Source organism: Lutjanus erythropterus, chromosome 9, assembly GCF_056507025.1.
Source record: "Lutjanus erythropterus isolate fLutEry1 chromosome 9, fLutEry1.hap2, whole genome shotgun sequence".
In the NCBI taxonomy this organism is placed as follows: domain Eukaryota; kingdom Metazoa; phylum Chordata; class Actinopteri; order Lutjaniformes; family Lutjanidae; genus Lutjanus; species Lutjanus erythropterus.
The window spans coordinates 34,915,530-34,937,657 of record NC_139325.1 but is presented as its reverse complement, the minus strand read 5'-3'; the positions used below and the strand labels follow the sequence as shown (position 1 = coordinate 34,937,657).

At 40.8% G+C, this 22,128-nt stretch overlaps 2 protein-coding genes across 3 annotated transcripts; one reads left to right on the top strand and one right to left on the bottom strand.

Annotated features, from left to right (window-relative positions):
• Window positions 1–4,360: 4,360 nt before the first annotated feature.
• LOC146321997 (methyltransferase-like protein 27) lies at window positions 4,361–9,719 on the bottom strand. Its single transcript, XM_084727381.1, has 6 exons — window positions 9,641–9,719; window positions 8,715–8,852; window positions 7,401–7,529; window positions 6,348–6,483; window positions 5,517–5,609; window positions 4,361–4,722 (listed from the first exon to the last, which is right to left on the bottom strand). The coding sequence occupies exons 2-6, from the start codon at window positions 8,829–8,831 to the stop codon at window positions 4,511–4,513; spliced, it is 687 nt and encodes a 228-aa protein (XP_084583507.1). The 5' UTR covers window positions 8,832–8,852; window positions 9,641–9,719; the 3' UTR covers window positions 4,361–4,510.
• A 1,586-nt stretch (window positions 9,720–11,305) lies between these two features.
• LOC146321996 (uncharacterized) lies at window positions 11,306–20,459 on the top strand. 2 transcript variants are annotated; one of them, XM_084727369.1, is made up of 8 exons: window positions 11,306–11,519; window positions 12,080–12,130; window positions 13,824–14,195; window positions 14,845–15,114; window positions 16,100–16,217; window positions 17,160–17,217; window positions 18,617–18,744; window positions 19,282–20,459. In XM_084727369.1, exons 1-8 carry the CDS (start codon window positions 11,468–11,470, stop codon window positions 19,340–19,342), a joined length of 1,110 nt encoding a protein of 369 aa, XP_084583495.1. In that variant the 5' UTR covers window positions 11,306–11,467; the 3' UTR covers window positions 19,343–20,459. The 2 variants fall into 2 exon arrangements, with proteins under 2 accessions (XP_084583495.1, XP_084583496.1); XM_084727370.1 differs by lacking the exon at window positions 12,080–12,130 and having other exon boundaries at window positions 11,309–11,519.
• The last annotated feature ends 1,669 nt before the right edge of the window (window positions 20,460–22,128 follow it).

Sequence of the window (22,128 nt, the reverse complement as noted above, 5' to 3'; positions counted from 1 at the left end):
CTGAATTTAAACTTTGTTTTTTCATGAGCAGCAAAAAGTGAACTTGCAGTTTGATCTTGTGTTACTGTGAGTCAGTGTTATATAATGAATCCACCTTACAACAGAACTGTGCTAAATGCGATCATTTGATTGTGAGTGAGATCAGACTCAGGCAGCCAATCAGCAGCTGACCTCTGCTCCTGATAAACCTGCCTTTATCAGCACTGCTACTCTACCTGCAGGCGTTCACACACAGGCGAGTGCAAACTGTTCTCATACCTTCATCACAGTCAGGCTGTACTTTCATCAGAGCTGCAGTTGCAGTCAACATGTGCAGACTTGGTTAATATTTTCAATGACATTTCATTTCATTCATTTTTTGTAGGTTTAAATTGCTGTGGTCAATTTGACCCCAAACATAAAAGACGTCTGCTTATTTTATCACTGGGTTCAACAGAGGATACAGTAGAAGTGCTGGTAGAGTTAGGCAGCGCTTATTCACATTTATATTTTGTTTAATAAATAACTTTTATGTAAACATTACAGTATTTTAAAGAATTGGTGACTGTTTAAAGACTTATTGAATTCACTTCATATCGACTATTTTTAATAATTCAGTACTAATTATTCCTTAAAGCTCCAGCAGCTAACATTGTTTTGGTAAAATGGAGAAATGATTTCATAAAAACCTGTAAGCATAATGTAAATCAGGTGTTCTGAGAGAGAACTAGATTTCTGCTCCTCCTCTATGTCTTGTGACGGTAGACTTAAACCAATCACAGGTTTTTTAGGACCTGGGGGACTCCTCCCACTTCGGCAGCTGCACGTTCCTCCAGTGAGACCCTGAATCAATGATGGAAACTACTGCAGGAAAAGTCACTATAAAACAGTGTTATAATAAAGAGCAAAGACCCTGATGAGCCACATGATCAACCCAGGAGTCTGTCAGCTCACTGGGTTACTTCTGACTTCTGACTTCACCTTCACTTGCGTTCATTCATGTGTATCACAGAGCTCTGCTGAGTGCTGAGAGGACCAGGTGGAGCTGAGACACAGAGCCCACAGACAGCTGCTCAGAGCCGGGGAGCTCTGCAGGGGAGGGTCGGTGGCAGACTGGAGCTTCTGGAGGAAAAAAAGACAGCAGAGTTGCTGTGATGCAACTACTTTACTGACAGAGGAGGAGCTCGGAGTGAATGTTTCAAACTTTAGGGAATAAAAAGAGGATTTATGCTCTACTGCCAACTTCCTGTCTGTCCTCCACAAACGAGTGATGTGACACTGAGCTCATGTGTGCAGGAGGGCAGATGTTCAGCTCTCAGTACTTTTCTATCCTCACACTGAAACTTTATATTTTTAAAAGTAGTTTCTCTCCTCTGTCAGTATTTTTTACTGTCAGGTGTCTGTTTCATCACACACAGCTGATGTCTGTCAGTCTGTGATCACTCACCATCGCCTCAGTAAACTGTTGTTTCGCTCATGAAGGCCGTGCAGCTCGTCTGGCAGGAGGAGCTCAGGACACAAAATGAAACCTAACTCAGATTAGACTCAAATCTCAACCGTTTTCAGGCTTTCTACCTACTGCAGCTTTAGTTTAAAATGTTGTGTGAAGCCTTTGGAGTCAGTTGACTTTTAAAATATATAATGAATAAACTTTGGATCTATTTTTTTAATCTGTGTGCTAATTTTTTAATTTGCAAATTTTAAGATTGAAATAGTGATTCAGATGGGGAAAAAATGACAAGAAGAAGAACAACTTCTTCTGCTGAGGTCACATGTTTCCTGTCAGCTGTGGAGGTCATGGAGAGGAGTCCAGCTGCAGCCTTGCAGACCCTCAAAGCCACGCCCCATCCAACCACACCCCTCCAAACAATACCAGCAGGGTTCTCATGGGTGTTTCCCCGTTTACTGAAGATGGTTATGTTTAACTTACTGATCAAGTTTCCAGGATTTATGAAATGTGAGATGTACTTGATCCCAGAATGCCCTCAAAACTGCAGAGTGCTGTGCACATTAGTCACATCAAATTTATATCCAGTTTCACCAACAACTACTTGGAATAGTTTTATGGTATTTTTCCTGTACAGTGGATGTAAATAACCACCTGATAAATAACATGAAAAACATCAATAGGCAAGATGTTTTTAAAGGAAGAAGAAGAGTGAGGTGGAGGAAAGTTTAAGGAAGCAGCAGCAGGAATTAAAATGTTGGGAACCACAGAAAGAAGAGAAGTGTTGATTAAAAGAGTGTGTAATAAGTAAAGGATCAGAAATAACTTGTAACTGATTTATGAGGTTTTTGTTATTTTTACTGAGAATTTGGTCCAGTTGATTCAAAAACTGCTGAGGGTTATGAAAGTCCTGAGACAAACCATCTTTATGGTAGCTGGACTTCGCATTTCTCGTTTTAGTCTCACATGAATTTCTGAAGTGTCTGTAAGTTTCCCAGTCAGCAGAATCTTTGGATGAAGGATATTTGGGCCAGGCTTCACGCCTTCGTTTGAAGAGAACGATAAGATGAGAGTCTCTCCTTTTAGCTCTGATCATCTTTATGGGAGCATGTTTATCAGTTACATCGGTAAATTCAGATTCAAAGAGGATTCATGCATCTTCAACAAAATGAATTAACTGAAATAATAGCAGTTAAATCATAAATAAAGCAGTCAACATTAATCTTCTTATGTTATCACATTGTCATATATTCAGGAGGAGAACTTGGAATTTTGATTTTCCAAACAAAATCTAACAGAGTGATTGTTTAAACAGTCAGACGTCACACCAGATTAGTGTGACAAGTATCCAATCCAACAAGAAGAAGATCAATAATCCACTTGAACAGGCTCTTTAATTACCTCAGTGAGGTTTACATCATTAAATAAAGAATGATTCAGATAGTTCCTATTGAAGTCACTGAAGATAATCAGTGTTGGACAAAGTCCTCGACCCCAGTACTCGAGTCAAAGTACAGATACTCCTGGTCAAATATTACTCAACTGCAAGTGAAAGTTGATCAGTCAAAATTTGACTTAAGTTAAATTACCAGAGTACCTGTTTTCAAAAATACTTAAGTATCCACAAGTATAAATTATAAAATACATTTTCTGATATTTATGCATTTCTGTAGAACAGAACCTTGTATCTCTCAGAAACCACCTGATGAAGCTCTCACTTGCTTGTAGAACCACTCTGGTTCCTTTTTCGAGGTCCTACTGGACCGAGGGCATCGGACACAGGCTAACTTTGATTTCAATCAGGAGAGACTAAGAGTAAAAGAGAAATGGTTTATTCGCACGTGCATGATATATGAAACATGAACAGTCTTTGGCGGTTAGACCCCAATGAGGTGAAACAATATGTATATATAAATGGGGGTGATGAAGCTGTAGTGAAGAGAACCCCCCCGGGGTCTAGACACTGGTGGTGGTGGTGATGATGAGGTGCAAAGCAGAGACTGGTGAGGTGAAGTGGCTCTGGACTCCTGCTGCCTGGACCTGAAGGCTGGAGGAGAGGGCGTCAGGGAGGATCGAGGTGAACATCTTCTGCTACCTGGGTCCAGTGACTGGAGGAGAGAGGGGTGGAGGAGGGTCGCGCGACTGACTGAATGACAACTGATGGAGCAAAGACAGAGGCGATTTAAAGATTTGGCAGCAGCAAATTGACTGGCTATCGCGACCGTGGCAAAATCTGATTGGATAGTAAAGACGAAGGTGAACGCCCACAAACAGCTGATTAGAGGGAATAGGAGGAGAGAGGCGGAGTAAAGGAAAGTTATGAATGAAGGCACTGTAATAGAAGGTCTTCCTGATTGAACTTATGCTGAGCTTCATTTGTGATGTTGGGGTATATAAATAAAATTTGATTTCACTTGATCTGATATCAGATAGATGATCCACCTCCTCACACAAAGACAAGCTAACACCTCCTCCTCCTGAGGAGACCTGAGACAGCGAGCCAGAGAGAGATGCATCTTTGATTCTTCATCAGTCCACATCATCCTCCTCAAACCCCCACAGAACAAATGCAGATGCAGTGAGATCTAACAAGTTTGTCTGCAGGTAAAGTTAAAGCTAGCATCAGTTAGCCAGACATGCTAACATTGGCAGCTTATGTTAGAGCAGAAGACAGAATTTAATCTGTTCACCACACATGTGCTCTTGTGTTTCACGTCTTTGAGAGAGTTGACAGCCCTAGTTATGGTTGCAAAGTTATGATTGACAGTTGCTGTTTGGAGGCGGGGCTTAGCGAAGGGTCAGTTCTACAGTGCCTCTGTTTTAGTCAAACACAACTATTTTCTCTAATTAATTTTCTTTTCATTCAGTCATGAAGTGAGTACGAGCAAACAGTTTAAAGCCAACGCTGAAAGCAAAACAAAACCAGAATAAAAATGATACTAAAATCATTAATATTTATTAAGAAATGTTTAAAACTGACATATGTTACATTAGACTGGATTGTGTTTTGTGAGACACATGTATTTTGTGTAAGTGATTATTCTGGATTTCCATCACTTCTGTGATTTATGATCAATAATTGGTTTAAATGGCTGTGTACAGATAAACAGTCCCGCTGACGTATCGCTCCTCCTCGACTGCATCAACGTCTCTCATGTATCTGTTCGCCTGCTGGACTCCAACCAGACTCCACAGTCCCTCCTCCTCCATCAGCTGCAGCTCTCTCTCCAGGTCCTTCTTATATTCGTGTGCTGCTGCTCCTCTGTGGTCGCCTCTCGCCATGCACACAAAACCTCCTGCACCCAAAACACAGTTTATTCACTCACAGACACAGCAGGGTTAGTTAGGAGTTTACACAGAGACGCAAAATGAAGACAGACAGATACAAAACTAATATGAGGATGTAAAATAACTAAAAAGACATGAAACAACTACAAAGAGACACCACAGAGACACAAAACAAACGCAAAGACACACAAAATAACCACAGACAAATAAAGCAGATTTAAAAACAGTTGACCAAAGTGCTGCTAAATAAAATCATAACAGTCAAGAAAAATAAAATGGTAAACAGCAGGAGTAAATACCATCCCATGCACAAGTAGGCGGCTGAGAACAGCTGGTCTGAGGATCAGAGGAGCTCAGATATGAACTGCAAAATGACTGACAAGATATAAACTGACTACAAAGAGACACTGAATGATTCATTTAAGAGACACAAAACACTGACAAGGATGTAAAACAGCTATGTAAAGATTCTGTTCATTTATTTAGAATTACATAAAGCAGTTTATTATTTAATGTTAGAATATTTAAAGTTGTTTATTTGGCACTGGCTGATTGCACTGAATAAGTAATGTGATTATTAATTAATTATTACTAATGTATAATAATGCTGATTTGCTCTTTCAGCCTGAGTAGTTCCTGCAGGTCCATGAAGTCCCAGCAGCCTCCATGTCCCCGATTCCCAGTGGACATCACACCTTTGGTGGTGGTTTTAGTTTTTCCTTCTGTGTTTACTGCTGACTGAGTAACGATGTGAAGACACGCGAGCCGTGCAGAGTCATACTGATGCTTGTTAGCTGCGTACCTGGTTTGGCGGCGCGGCAGAGCTCCCTGACAACACTGACCGGAGCGAAACCAGCATCCAGAGCACCGACGATGATCACCACGTCAAACACACCTGAGACCAGGAGGAGGAGGAGGAGGAGAGAAAGAAGAAGAAGATGAATAAGATGTTCTGAGTGTTTTCCTCTTCATCCTGGAATAATTAGCCAGAGACTGATCTGTGCTTCTGTCCCTCATTCTACCTGGAAGGTGTGGGCTGAGTCATCGAAGCTGCTCAGTTCAAAGTTAGCCTCGTGCTAACTTAGCCTCATGCTATCATCAGCGAGTTTTATCATCACTAAATGAAAATACAGGGATTAGTTGTAATAAATATTTATAGCTGCTCACTGCAGGTGCTGAGCAGCTAACTGAACCAACTGACAGCTAACTTTAGCATGTTTTAATATCTGACAGTAACAGAGGTAATGTTCAGTATGTCTCACCTCAAACTCGATAAATGCTGTTTAATAATGATTCAGTTTGGAAGAAATTAAATTCCATTTCACATTTAATGTCAGTTAGCTTAGCATAATCAGATAATTCCCCCTTATTATAAACTGTATGAATACTGCACTGCACACATATCCTTAACCCTGGTCTAAGAGTTAACCTTAGCACCTATTACACTCATACTAAGCCAGGGCTAAGCCAAGCACAGGGCTTTATGATCCAAACTGCACTTCTAATATCCCTGTTCTGTGACCAGTCCTTCCTTTTAGTCCCGTGTCACACTGGCACATTTTAGCTGCTGAGACTCAGTCCTGGACTGTAATTAAAGCTCAATCAGAGTGTGTGAAGTGTGAGCGTAGTGTACCAGTCTGTGCAGGGAGTGGTTGTGTTCCCAGTAAGGCCAGTCTGAGGTCCTGATAGAGACCAGTCTTAGCAGCTTGTTCCAGCATCCCTTTACTGCCGTCCACTCCCACAAAGTGCCTGAAGCCCAGTTCAACCATCTGCACACACAGGAAGAACATGTTCAACAGTTTAACCTCTAACAAGGGAGACTTTAACCATCATTAACTTTAGCTTATAGTTATTTCACTGTTAAGATTAAATGAAATAATGTAGTAAATAAAATGTGTTTAAGAAATAAATAATATTAAGTATTTTGTAACAATTAGAAATGACAGACTGGAGCTTCTGGTGGAAGAGTCGCTCTGATGCCGACTCCTTTGTTTGCAGGATGGGAGCTCAGAGTGAACGTGTCAAACTTTTGAGATGAAAAACTGCATTTATTTTCACTCCTGCTTCTCAACTGTCTGCAGCGGCGACCCACAAAGAAATCACAGACCCACTGACCAGCCAGACGAGAGCTCAGTGTTTGTTTTTTAAACTTTTGGTATTAAAACGTGGATTTGTCTTCACATTTGCTTGTAAACCTGTGTGCAGCAGCAGCCACAGAAAGTACTGGAAGTAAGTAAAGAAACACACAAGAGAGAAGACTCTTATCAAAATGAAACAGGGAATGACTGCTGTGAAATCCAAAACCATGACAAAAATATGCTGCAAATCAGAAGCCACACCATAATCACTGTCTTCCTGGTATGGACCTGTGGCTTTTTCTTCACACAGCATCTTTGTGACATCTGAGAACTGTGACTCCATAAACTTTCCACTTGTACATTAGATATGCAACAGGATGCAATTCATGCATGAATACATTTTTTTACTTTATAAAATCATCAGTATTATGTTTGATGTTTCTAACTTAAATAATTAGACTGTGGGGTTTAATTAAAACTGCAGCATCAACAGAGACATGATTTGTCAGTGAGGCAGATGCTGTTTTTCTAAATGGTAATGTAACATAAAACCTACAATATGGTTCAGTTATATAGAAAGTTTACTTTAAGTTAAGTTTTTGGCTCACCAGTTTAGTGACCCGTCCAGACCCGCAGGCGACATCCAGAACCCGAACCTCCTCACGACTCCCAGAGAAGTTGGCGTTCAGGTAATTTACCCCCAGATGTGTTGCTTTGTAGTCTATAATCTTCAAATCCTGTTGATGTAACATGTTAAAGTTGTCAGAATGATCACTTTTATGAAGTTAATTACTCTGATCATCAGTGTGACCAAAAGTTGAACTCATTACATGTACAGCTGCAGAAGTCAATTAACTGATTAGCTGATCAACTGAAAATAAAGTTTAAAACTTTCAGCAAAAACGGCAAACATTTGGTTGGAGCTTCTCTGGTGTAAAGATTTGTCATTTTTCTCTGTTTGATATCACTGTAAACCAAATACCTTTGGGTTTTTCATTTCTATTTATTGAGTGGCTATTGTACTTTGTGCTAAAGTTATAAAATGATGAAGTTGGGTAGGAGAATGTTGTTATACACACATGATGGACTTTTATACATCAATAAGCCACAGGACCTCCCAGCAGACTGTTTGCTGCGGGGGGGAACTGGCCTCTGGCGGAACGTCTGGCTGCTGAACCCCTACCTGGACCGGACTGAGGTGCAACTACGACCTCTCAGACTTCCATCTCCTCCCCCCATCATCAGTGTTAACACTACTGTGGGTGGTTTTTTATGGAAGTTAGCTGTAAAATTACGCACGTTAGCCAAAAGGTTAGCATCACAGAGTGTGAATTAAGTGAAGGAGCACGATCAGCGAGAGCAAAGCAGTGAATCAGAGATATGAAACTTAATCTTCTGATTTCTTCTGCAGAAGTTACATTCTAAAGCACAAATAATCGCACCCACACCTCCAGTCAACACCAGAAATTGTGTGAATACAGCCGAGATCCTCCGTCGGCTCCGCCTGTGACAGATGATTATATGTCTTTGTGCAGCTCTCACAGACGAGGAGGGAGGCAGAGAATGTGGCTTGACTGTCGGTCGCAGTACTCTGTTATTGGCTGGAGGTTACACACCACTGCCAAACAGGTTGAAGCTCAGAAAACACGTAGCAAAGTATGATGAAACACAGGCAGAGAGCTGCAGGGTCTCTGCAGATACAGACAGTGGATCATCAGTCATCATCTACAGGGATTATGTTTATGAGTCTATACGATATTTTTTAAGAAAATGCTGCATATTAAAACCAGATAAGATATCAGTACTTTGGAGTGTCAAACACTTTAACGGTGCCTCTGAAGACACCCTGACTGAGAACCAAAGACAGATGCTTTGTGGTGTTTCTGTCAGACCTGAAGGACGATGACTTTCCGTCCACTGACCTGTTCATACGTCTGCGCCCAGGTGTTGTAGAACTTCACCGTCTGCTGTGAATCGAAGCATTCGCAGGACTGAAGGAGGGTCTTCATGTTGTCCAGAGTTCTGCTGCCGCCTGACATGATGAGGAGACGACTTTAAAGCTGTCAGGAGGGCAGACAAAGAAAATTAAGACTAAAAACAGACTCACACTTCATCCTTCAAAGAGCAGGTCTATAATGCAAACTTTTAAGAGTCTGTGGAAATGTCTTCAGGGCAACAGGAAATGTCATGACACCACTTCCTTTATGTCAAACAGTTCATTTCTTTGAAATACAGACGTTTAAGCTCAGTGACTTGAATGTCATGTAATAATAATATTGAACCATTTGTCCTTTTCACTGTACAAAATGAATAATTGGTTCTGGAAATCAAACCTGATCACATTACAGATGTTAAATATGCAGCATTAAAGTAAATAAAGTCTGACAGAGTGAAAACCTGTGCAGATGTTAGTGTGGCAGCAGTGTTTGTGTTTGTGTTAACTGGCCCCTGAACTACTCTTACTTGGCAAAGGGGCCCCCGGGCAAATCAAGTTGAGTGTCCCCTGTCTCGTGTCTGCAGTTAGTTAGCATTATTTTCTATTTTTTCCTTCCTCATATTTTCGATTTATTGTTTGTTTATTTTATATAACTTTGCTTGAGGACCTTCCCTGCTGAACTTTACTGTGTTTGTTCATTAAATATCTCTGAACTGATCCCGACTCTCTACAGTTTCTATATGTGGCGGCACAGACATGAAAACAACCTCAGGTCATTTTTTGACATAATGTTTGTAGTAAATGTTTTTTATTAACTAAGTCTCTTCAGTCTTTTATGGTCAAAATACCATCATGCCCATAATTGTATCTTTTTATCTCATTTTGATTTTCTAACTGAACGAGTTGACTTACCTTGGTGACGTTCTTTCATGGATCTGAGTGTGTTCCTGAGACTGTTCCCTCTGTTCCAGCTTGTTATCCCTCCCTCCCTCGTTGAACTTGTTGAACTTGCTGAGCTTCTCCTGCAGTGAATCTTCACTGTATGAAGTGTGCGTGTGTGTGTCCTTGCTGAGATCTGATCATGGGTCCAGCTTCACCACGTCTTCATTTGACTGACGTGTCTCTGAAGACTTCACTCAGTGGACCCTCAGGACCCTCTCACAGCTTCTGTTGCTCAAACTACATGGAAACAATTAAGAGCTCAAAAAACAATCTGAACTGCAGAACAATGTAAAGTTTTCAGGGGGTTCTTTCATATTGGAGCGGGGCCGTCCTGTGTTTACTGCTGAGGAATGGGAGAGGTGGTCTTTCCAGTAAAGTGAGTCCTTTAAAAATGTAGAAGGTGTAGTTTGGTGGAGGGCAGTGATGATGCACACTGGAGATCAATGCTACATGTTCCTGTATGTGTGGTACTGAAACAGAGACAGGAGAACGATTTAAATAAACTCTGAATGATTCATATTGATTATCACAGCTCTTAATATCAAACACAAACTGAATTATAATTTATCCATCGATAGTAACAAAGTAAATACCAGATATCTGCTGTTTAAATACAGAAACTAAAAATACAGGACTGGTTGTGCTGTCAGTGTTTGCTGCCCTCTGCTGGCTTTAACATGTAATAACTACAAGCCTCAGACTCCTGCTGTTGTCACCAGCTGCCTGCCTGCAGCCCACAGCCCACAGATGATGATGATGACAGTAATGATGGTGATGATGATGATGATGACAGTGATGACGATGATGATGACAGTAATGATGGTGATGATGATGATGATGATGACAGTGATGACGATGATGATGACAGTAATGATGGTGATGATGATGATGATGATGACAGTGATGATGATGATGACAGTGATGAAGATGATGATGATGATGATGATGATGAAGATGATGACAATGATGATGATGATGACAGTGATGAAGATGATGATGATGAAGATGATGATAGTGATGATGATGATGACAGTGATGAAGATGATGATGACAGTGATGAAGATGATGATGATGAAGATAATGACAGTGATGAAGATGATGATGATGAAAATCATGACAGTGATGAAGATGATGATAATGATGATGATGATGATGATGATGATGATGATGATGAAGATGAAGATGAAGATGAAGATGATGATAGTGATGAAGATGATGATGATGAAGATGATGACAGTGATGAAGATGATGATGATGATGATGATGATGATGATGATGACAGTGATGAAGATGATGAAAATGATGACAGTGATGATGATGATGACAGTGATGAAGATGATGATGATGATGATGATGATGATGATGATGACAGTGATGAAGATGATGATGATGATGATGACAGTGATGAAGATGATGATGATGAAGATGATGACAGTGATGAAGATGATGACAGTGACGATGATGATGACAGTGATGAAGATGATGATGATGAAGATGATGACAGTGACGATGATGATGACAGTGATGAAGATGATGATGATGATGATGACAGTGATGAAGATGATGATGGTGTGTGTGGCTGTTTTGAAGGAAGTGACAGTACATTAGTGACGCTGTGGTTTGCAGATGTGGTGAAAGTGGGTGAGGGAAGAGTTCCCAAAAAAAAAAAAAAAAGACAAAAAGGAGGAAGTCAGAAAAGAACCTCAAGATGTTTCCTGCCTCATTTCACAATCTGTCAGTGAGACTCAGTTTACTCTCGGATCACTTTGTGACTGAACCCTCAGATCAGGACTAAGGATGACCGTGTGGGACAAAAAGATCCTGTGGAGCTTCATGATCCTGCTGGGAGGTAAGACTGAAAACAAAACATACCACAACAGAATCATTATTTCTCACCTACAGACACATTTAATCTGCTGTTAACTTACTTGGAAAGTAACTAAGTACATCTACTCCACTACTGCACATATTTAACCCTCTGTAGGAGTTTATTGTGTGACTTGTGTTTTCATAAAGACAAAGATGCTGAATTTACTGTAAAACTGCAGGATGTAAAATCTGTCCGCATCCACGCTCGTGGAAAAGGAAAAAATAAATGTGTGTTCAGACGCCCACAAATATACTTATAAAAAAAATATGGATTATAAACAGTTATGAAACTTCAACTTAAATATACAAGTAAAATAATAATAACATATATGACATATTAATGATAATAAACCCAGCTGTTGTGGAGGTAGAGAATGAAAACGTTTATTTCATTAATAGCTGCAGTGATATTTTGAGTCTCTTCCTGTTTCAGTGACGGCGGCCTGGTTTTGAAATTAAACCTTGTTTTCTCAACCTGCTTTTTTATTTCAGTAAAATTTTGTCAGTTCAGTTTCTCTCAGTGTTGTGCGTCTTTTTCAGATTTTTCTCTGCTGTTGAGTCGCTGTTTTCTCTCTGTGACTCAAAAAGCAGGTTAGTCTAAAGTGAGACAAAATTTTATTTTGTGTTTTATGATCAACCTGAATTGTGTGGTTTTTTTTAAAGCTTTCCTAAAGTCAGTGAACTAACCTTGCTCACGTTAACTCGTGCTAATTTTAGCAATCATATTAATTACATTTAACAAACTGAAGTACCACCAAAGTTACTATTATTAAAAAAAAAACAAAAAAAAAAAAAAAACTTTTCTTAAACCAAACTAAGGTTATCACATCGTCACACAGTTTTACTTTTGTGTTAAGCAAATAATCGAGTTACAAATTTGGACTTTTAAATTAATCTGCCTTTAATTTAAGTTGCATTAATTCAAAATTTGGATTTGAAAGTTCTTATGACTTAAAATTATTGTTTTCATCTAAATTGTTAACCGCAAAAAAATTAACTTAATTAATTTGTGTTTTAGTAACTGAAGTTTTTTTTTTAATTTGGTGAAATAATTCAGACTGTACACTGTAAAAAGTGAACTTCATTAGTAGTTGAAGTCATGTAATATAGTAATGGAGTAACTGAGTTTTCCATGATGTCAGTGAACGTATCTTCACAGTGACGTGTTTTTCTGTCAGTCGATAGAAACCTGTGACTGATGATTGCTGCTGTGTGTGTGTGTGTGTGTGTGTGTGTGTGTGTGTGTGTGTGTGTGTGTGTGACTGTGTGTGTGTCTGTGTATGTCTGTGTGTGTTTGTGTGTGTGTGTGTGCTCCCCTGCTGTCAGATCTGTGAACAACAGACAGACAGACAGAGAGACAGACAGTCAGACAAACAGACAGACAGATACACAGACAGTCAGTCAGTCAGACAGACAGACGCCAGACGCCTCCTGCAGGATTTCAGGCGTTTTTGGGGACGATTGTTGCTTTAAATGCCTGATTTCACTGCAGTTTTTCTAAAAAGCTGTGCTGCATGTTTCAGTGTTTTTAGGTTTTTAGGTTTTTGTTCCACTGAAGTTGAAGTTTCAGGAGTTTGTGAAGGAACACAAACCACTTTTTCTTCTGAGTCTTCTGAGTTATTTTATACCTAAAAGACTCAATATTACAAAAATTCTAACCAAATTTGCTTTATTTGAAAATCACAGATTCACAAAGAAGCAAAAATGTTTTTTGGAAGCTCAAACTCAAGTGAGCACAAAATGATAGATTATATATTTATAAATATGCAGAACATTGATAAATGTCAAGTACAATGACAAATGTGCTCTTTTCAGTATCTATGACAAAATAAAAAATAAAAATACAAACAAAATAATAAAACACTGAGTGGGTTCTTTGAAATAAACGTGTGACGACTGCTGTGATTGGTGGGACTGCAGGAAACTGTAATAATGATTGGTCACATTTGTAAAAAAAAAAAAAAAGAAAGAAAAAAAGTTGTGTTGAAGGTTGTGCTGAATTCACACTGATTGGTTGGATTTGCATTAATTAGTGTCACAGCTTCCTGGACGGACTGAAAAAAAAAAAAAAGACTAAACATGATGCAGTGCAGCAGCTCCTCCTCATTAACAGAGGGACACAAATCCACCGTGAGGCGTCTCACAGTCACATTCATGTAGAAAATATTATTATTAACATTATTATAAACCAGGCTTCTCATCAGACTCTGATTTACACAATTCAACATCAACCACGTGGTAAAAAAAAACTACAAGGTAGTTGTCTCGTCTCTGTGTTTTCCAGGTGTTGTGGGTCAGACTGTGAACTATCCAGCTCCTGTTTGTGCTGTAAAAGGTTCGACTGTCACCCTCCTCTGCAGCTTCACACCACTTCAGTCTGTCAGTCAGAACAGAAGAGAAGTTCAGGTAAAGATCATCAGAGTCCGCTGGTGTCAGAACCATGGGATGTGTCAGGGCGACACCCCGTCTGTGTACAAAAGTGACTCAACAGACAACGACCCTCGTTACAAATACCTGGGAGACAAGAAGGAAAACTGCACTTTACAGATCACAGACATACAGTCGAAGGACAAGGGAACCTTTCGCTTCAGGATGGAGGCTGATAACAGCAGAGGACATTTTACTTTCACATCAGGAGTGAATGTCTCTGTCATTGGTAAGAGCATCATAGTGTAACATTAACACTAATATTAAAGGGATAGTTCACCCAGTCAGCACCTGCTCACCCTCCTGTTGAATGAAGGTCTGGTTTAGTTGTTTTAGTCATCAAAACAAACAGCGCTGCAGAATCTCCCAAACTGAAGCCTCGACATGCCAAGAAGACTTAAACCTTCACTGTAGATCCATGTTAGTGCACACCTTCTGGACTCTCTCTCTCTCTCTCTGTGTGTGTGTGTGTGTGTGTGTGTGTGTGTGTGTGTGTGTGTGTGTGTGTGTGTCAGGGCTTTAGAGGACTTGGATCACACCAGATGAGGAGTACGAAGGATTTTCATGTTTCAGATTTTTGGGTATTTTGTTCTGTCAACATTCACTTCCACTGTTTGTGAGATTCTGTTTTCCTGTGAAACTCCAGCAGAGTTTTGTGAACTAAAAAAACTGAACCTGACCCTCGGTCAGGATGATGGTGAGAAGATTGAATTTTCATTTTGGGTGAACTATCCCTTTAATGAACTCAAGACTTTGCTTTTAGCAGACGAGGTTCAGAAACACTGAGCATAAAAAATAAAAGATGGAGATAATAATGTGTCATGTGATGTGTGACATGAAGGTAAATGAAAACTCTCATTATTTATCATTTAATTCAGATGGTGTTCGAATGAAGATAAACAGCTCCAGCAAGGACAGGAAGCTGAAAGAAGGTGAAAACGTGACACTGTTCTGCTCTGCATTCTGCACGTTCCACCACCTGGAGGTCACCTGGTTCAAAGACAGACAGAACCTCTCAGAGTCTGGCCCCGCCCTCAAGCTCGGACCTCTGACAGCAAAGCATTCTGGGAACTACACCTGTGGTTTGAAGACCAACAGCGGTACAGGCTCCCTGCCGTACAGTCTGCATGTGGAGGCTGATGAGGAAGGTTTGTCTCATCCCGTCTGTGATCGACCACTTTAAACCTGTTAGTTTAACTTCCTGCTGTTTACAAACTTCATCATCAGAATGAAACTTGATTTATATGAATTATTCATGTTCAGGTCCTCTCTGCTTCTGGGAAACTTTTCTGATTTGAGACACAATCAGCACAAACTCATTTCTTCACTAACATCATTAACTGACCTGAGATCAGGTGTTAACTGACCCTGCAGATAGTCTGAGGCCACATGTCTCTTCTTCTTCTTCTTCTTCTGCCCTTCACTTTTTGGGGAAGTAAAGAAAACCATCAACTGTTTTTTTTTTTGTATAGTGCAGCAACTTTTGTGCTTTTAGTTTTTTCAGCACCTTTGCAGTTCTTATTTCTGTTCTGAGGACAAGAAAGTGACGTGTTGACGCTCTGAAACACTTGAGTCCACTGAGCAGGATACATGGGGGCGTCTTCGGAAAGTCTTCATGTGTGAATTACTTCAGCGTCTGTGTCGGTTAAACATCTATGCATTTCAGTTGCATAATTTATGTAGAAATAATTTCACTAACAAAGACCAGATGTTCAATAGAAAAAGTGGTGTGCGGGATTGGTGACAGGATTTGTGAAGGATGAAGAGGGTCATGTGCAGAGAGAAGATGGGGGTTCATGACAGACATGAAGGGGTTTTGCAGGATTTGCAGAAGATTCAGGTCAGGAGCAGAGCAGGAGGTCTCAAGCCTCAGTGATTTGTCCCCACAAAGTTCCTATAAAAGACAGAAGAATTACTGAAATATTATCTCTAATATGTTTGTCTTGAGAGGAAATCAAAGCACCAGGTGGAGACCCTCCCCACAGAGGGAATCTGATGAGGTTAAATCTGGAACCTCTGGATGAGGGTCCACAGTGTCGATCACTGGGCTGCGTGGTGCTGTGATTGTGACTGGAGCAGACTCATCCTGATCCTGGACTCACTTATAAAACTTCCTTTATTCCTGTTTTCCAGTTATGGGGGACACGTCCCGTCCTGGATCTGCGGCCGAGCTGTCTCTGATAGTCGGGCTGGTGTTCGGTGTCCTGCTGGTCCTCTTCACGCTCATCGTGGTCCTCTGCTTCATCAAAAGGTATTTTCATAAATGTCTCTGATTACACAGCTGTGTTTGTGACTGAAGACACCTCAGGAAGGAACTAAGTTACTCTATACTTCAGTACTGACCAGAATTTCTTTACTCGAGTATTTCCATTTACTCCATTACATTTCAGATGGGATATTTGACTTTTTACTGCACTGCATTTACGTGACAGCTGCAGTTTCTGGTTACTATACAGATTCTGCAGAGTTACATGACAAATATACATCAAATTCAGATTTCATGGTATGGACACGTTACGCCTTAAGCTCTGAAGTCATACTTGTTAAAAGGTGTACGTCACAAGATAACGTCACGAGGTAGCGGCCATGTTGGTGTTGATGACGTATGTTGTGCGAGACGAGCAGTTTCACAAAGAACTGAACTAAACTACGACAAACTGAGACATTCTTGACTTGACTTGATCCTTTAGAAATCAGTCAGAAATCATAAAAACATCAAACATCGTGTTTTTCTGAATAAACTCCCATGAGGCACCTGATTAGGGGCGGAGCTAGGGGTTGAGGAGAACTGGGGGGGTTGGTTTGTTTCCGTGTGCAGCAAAATATCTGTTAGACACACACACAGACACACACACACACACACACACACACAGACGACACACTGGTGCAGCCAGAGACAGACTGACAGAAATTACTCATAAACTGTAAAAGGTTTGGGGCTTAAACATTAAAATAAAACATAAATAAAACATTGGGGGTTTGAGTCAGCTGTTGTTCCACAGATCCACCTTTGCACCTGACTTCTCTGTTATGAAATTTTTTTGATCTTTTACAGTGTAATATAACATTTGTTTTAAACGAGGAGTCAGAATCTGTTCTCCACACCTCCTTCTCCCTTTGTCTCCTGTATGTGGCTGTTGGTTTCTCTGACCCGGGTCCTGGTCTTGTTCTGCTCATGTCTGGGTATTTTCAGGAGGCAGGCAGCAGCAGCAGATCACAGAGCAGCTGTGGACGATGGGGAGGAACAAAAGGTGAGTTACTGAAGCACATTATTCAACATCACTCCAGGTTCTTACTAGAACAGAGATTTTTCTAATTTCTAAAAGATCTTTTTTATGACATATTTTCTTATTATTACAAGAAATCAAATTATTCAGTTTGTTTAAGATTTTTTTTTCCTGTGACTTTATGTCACAAAACTCTTGTGAGACAAATTTTCCTCATGATAACATGGTAATATAAGATTTTTGTTTTAGTTATAAAGAGTTTTTTCTTTTTGTCATGCTGCTGAAGGCTGCAGTTCATCAGAGGATTCGTCTGTTGTCCCTGACGTTTGACGTTACAAAGATGCTCTGAAAAGGAAAATAAAAATATATTAACAAAAATCATTTAAATCATTGATAATCAGAGAATCTGTGCTGCACAATTCTGACAACATTCTTCATTGAACTTCCTTATGCTGTTTTTCTGCGTGTATCTGCATGTGTCTGCGTGTGTCTGTGTGTGTCTGCGTGTGTCTGCGTGTGTCTGCATGTGTCTGTGTGCATCTGCGTGTGTCTACGTGCGTCTGCGTGTATCTGCGTGCCTCTGCATGCGTCTGTTTGCGTCTGCGTGTGTCTGCGTGCATCTGCATGTGTCTGCGTGTATGTGTGTGTATCTGTGTGTGTCTGAGTGTATGTGCATGTGTCTGCGTGTGTCTGTGTGTGTCTGCGTGTATCTGTGTGCATCTGCGTGTGTCTGTGTGCGTCTGCGTGTATCTGCGTGCGTCTGCATGTATCTGCTTGCATCTGTGTGTGTCTGCGTGTATCTGTGTGTGTCTGCGTGTATCTGCGTGCATCTGTGTGCATCTGCGCGTGTCTGTGTGCGTCTGCGTGTATCTGCGTGCGTCTGCATGTATCTGCTTGCATCTGCGTGTGTCTGTGTGTGTCTGCGTGTGTCTGCGTGTGTCTGCGTGTATCTGTGTGCATCTGCGTGTGTCTGTGTGCGTCTGCGTGTATCTGCGTGCGTCTGCATGTATCTGCTTGCATCTGTGTGTGTCTGCGTGTATCTGTGTGTGTCTGCGTGTATCTGCGTGTCTGTGTATATCTGCGTGTGTCTGCGTGTCTGCATTTATCTGCATGTGTCTGCGTGTATCTGCGTGTCTGTGTGTATCTGCGTGTGTCTGCGTGTCTGCATTTATCTGCATGTGTCTGCGTGTATCTGCGTGTCTGTGTGTATCTGTGTGTGTCTGCGTGTATCTGTGTGTATCTGTGTGTATCTGTGTGCATCTGTGTGTATCTGCGTGTATCTGTGTGTATCTGTGTGTGTCTGCGTGTATCTGCGTGTATCTGTGTGTATCTGTGTGTATCTGTGTGTGTCTGCGTGTATCTGCGTGTATCTGTGTGTATCTGTGTGTGTCTGCGTGTGTCTGTGTGTGTGTGTGGTTTCCAGCATGCTGATGGGATCTACAGCAACGTCCTGCCACCTGCCAGAGGACATTACCAACAGGAAACCAGCCAAGCAGCAGAGGAGCTCAGCTACGCCTCGGTCCAGTTCAAACACAAGAACCAGGCTGGAAGGTACTGAAGCTCCAGCTGGAGGGACTGACCTCCCGTCTCTGTCAACACACTGTTTGTGTGTAAATGTGTGTCTGTGTCACAGACACACTCTGCCTGTAAACACACCACAGACACTCAGTTTGATCTTTTGAAACAGTGACACCAAAATAACTTTGAGGAACTTCAGGATATGTGACTAGACAAATTCATCAATTGATTCAAATCAGTTTTCCATCACATGGTCTGATATTGATTTATAAAATCCCAGAACAGCCTGCACAGTTTTAACCTCACGTCTCATGTGACCAGCTGTTGGCACAAGTTTTCGCTGATGCGCCGTGAGGTGGTGGGAGGGGCTTTACTCCTACATGGGTTCAGTCAGAGAACATCGGTTATATTTCAGCTCTTTACTGCAGCTGTGTGACTTGTGTCTGGTTTCATGTTTCGCTGTTGAAACCATCAACTGTGAAACTCATTGAGAAACTTTTCATCCACTTCCTCTGATGACACAATTCTGTCCACTGATTCACACATTCTTCTGTTTTTCTCTGTTTTTAGACGAGTGGAGGAGGTCAAGGATGCTGCCATCATCTACAGTGCGGTCGCCAGCCGAGGCTGAAGTCACCGCTCGTCCACACACACACACACACACACACACACACACACACACACACACGACCTCACCCTGTTGTAGTTTCATATGAAATATTCTGAAGATGATCTGATAACATCTTCATCATGTAAATATCGAAACATGTAGGAAAAACTTTATTTTATCATAACAAACACGTTAAAAGGACATTCCTTTTAAAGTCTGTGTAAAAATCTGTAACTACAAGTTAGTGACTGAATGTGTTTAATATATGTGTACCTTTACCTGGATCTAAACCAGTTCAAACCAGCTGTAACTAGTTTTGACACCTGTGATGAATTTATCTCTCTCTCTCTCTCTCTCTCTCTCACACACACACACACACACACACACACACACACACACACACACACACACACATACACAGTTCTCAGTCTACCTCTCAGTCTACCTCTTTGGTTTTCTGAATATTTCTGCAAACCTTTAGTTCAACTTATTACACAGCTTTGATAAATACTTCATTCTAATTGGTTACAACATTCTAAGGTTCATTGCTATGAAGAACAGACCATTGCTAGGGAGAACAGACCGTTGCTATGGAGAACAGACCGTTGCTATGCAGAACAGACCGTTGCTAGGGAGAACAGACCGTTGCTATGGAGAACACACCGTTGCGAAGGACAAAGTTCTGATCTGGCGGAACAGTGACATGATTTTTAATTAAAGGCTGATTTTAAACTTCAGCTGGTTGAGACTCAGGTGAAACTCAGTCGAGTGTGTAAAGTCGTCGGCATCAAACTCGAAACACATCTGAAACTCAGCAGCAACAACAGCAGCAACACTCAAACGAGTTTCACACGACAGCCAATCGAAACGCAGACAGCACGTCACATGATGACATCAAACGTTCCACCTTCCAAACTCTGATTTTAACTGACTGGTTTGAGTTCGACAGCAGCTTCTTATCACCTGACGAACAAAATGACAGCAGATGAAGGAAGTGATAATCAATGAGCAGGCGAACGTTAAACGGTTCTGAAGACGCGACGTGGGAAGCAAAGATCCACCCAACGATCGTCCGAACGCTCCACATGTTCTCATGTTTGTTTTTCAACTGACATGATTTTCATTATTTTCTAACATTTTATGAACCAAACAACTAATCAACATTGGAAAAATTACTATCAGATTGATCATTTGCTCCAAACAGGTGGAAAACATGGACGTACGTTTTAGAAATTTTGTGTCAGTGTCTCGTTGTTTATACTGATGCTTCAGATATATTTTTCATCTCTCAGTTTTATTTTTGCTTTAATATTTCTTTATTTGTTTTTGTAAATTATTGTATTTAATTGAATTCTCTGTCTTTTGACAGGTTTTCTAAAATTGGTGCCATACATAAAAATGAATTTGATTTAATTTCAAATGAATTATTCTGTTATTTTAGAGACAACTGCAAAAAACAGGAACCTCGCCATTTTAAAAAGAGGAAATTAACTTCATCAAACCTCCAGTTTTCTAACTCTGTCACAGAAACGCCTCTGTCATTCTATTTTTATCTGTTTTTCTTTTTACTTCCGTTAAAAGAAACATCTTCACTGTAAAAAGTGGTTGAGTCATGGTGTTTTGAAAAATGACAGATAAAACTGGAAACCAGCAGCATGAAACCATTTAACACTTGAGATGCAGAAAACAGGAAGTGAGTTTTTTCAACACCCTGAGACAGAACTGAAGACAGACAGACCGATGGACAGACCGATGGACGGACAGAGGACGTCTTCAGACCACAAACATACACTCAGAAGATTTAATATACAATCTCACATGACAGGCCGTCCTCGTGTTCAATTTAATGTCAACATTTTACGGCGAAAGATAAAACAAAAATAAACTGATTCCCTTTAAATATGAAGATAAAGTCGTGTGGGACGACTTTAACTCTGCAGCCTCAGGTGATGACGGATGTTTTCCTCCATGTTTCTTTGTTTAGTTTTTCCTCTGTGATCAAATATTTGATAAATGAGTGACATCGACTGTTCTGTCACATCATCATGTGTAGGTTTGCGTCGGTGTCTTTATTAAGCTGACTGATGACTGTCTTACTGTTTGAACGTCTGTGTGCAGCTGAAACAGGATCAAAGTCCAGTTACTCATCTACTGAACTGAGGAGCTGAAGAGGACATGAGCTCCTCTGAAACTCTAAAACGCTGTTCATTCATTTTTCATATTTTATTTTTGTTTTTGAATTTTCCTGAAACAGCAAAAGAAGTCTCTTTATTTGTGGCTAAAAACAAGTTTTCTAAACCAAGTTTGACAGATGTTTGGCTCCATGGTTTCAGCAGGTGACAGATGTTTGTCTCCGTGGTTTCAGCGGGCGACAGTTCTTTGTCTCCGTGGTTTCAGCGGGTGACAGATGTTTGTCTCCATGGTTTCAGCAGGCGATAGATGTTTGTCTCCGTGGTTTCAGCAGGCGATAGATGTTTGTCTCCGTGGTTTCAGCAGGCGATAGATGTTTGTCTCCGTGGTTTCAGCAGGCGATAGATGTTTGTCTCCGTGGTTTCAGCAGGCGATAGATGTTTGTCTCCGTGGTTTCAGCAGGCGATAGATGTTTGTCTCCATGGTTTCAGCAGGCGATAGATGTTTGTCTCCGTGGTTTCAGCAGGCGACAGATGTTTGTCTCCGCGGTTTCAGCAGGTGACAGATGTTTGTCTCCATGGTTTCACTAGGTGACAGATGTGAGCTGGCTGGTTTTGATGATGCCGTGACGGACAGTGATATTAATCTTATGGTATTAATGTTTGCGGATGAGGTGG

Coding starts and splice junctions, on each gene's coding strand:
- LOC146321996 (XM_084727369.1), top strand. CDS start 11,468: ATGACCGTGTGGGACAAAAAGATCCTGTGGAGCTTCATGATCCTGCTG. Junction 14,196..14,844: donor AGTGAATGTCTCTGTCATTG/GTAAGAGCATCA, acceptor CATTTAATTCAG/ATGGTGTTCGAATGAAGATA. Junction 15,115..16,099: donor TGTGGAGGCTGATGAGGAAG/GTTTGTCTCATC, acceptor CCTGTTTTCCAG/TTATGGGGGACACGTCCCGT.
- LOC146321997 (XM_084727381.1), bottom strand. CDS start 8,831: ATGTCAGGCGGCAGCAGAACTCTGGACAACATGAAGACCCTCCTTCAG. Junction 5,610..6,347: donor ACCACTCCCTGCACAGACTG/GTACACTACGCT, acceptor TCCTGGTCTCAG/GTGTGTTTGACGTGGTGATC. Junction 4,723..5,516: donor CTGCCGCGCCGCCAAACCAG/GTACGCAGCTAA, acceptor TTTTGGGTGCAG/GAGGTTTTGTGTGCATGGCG.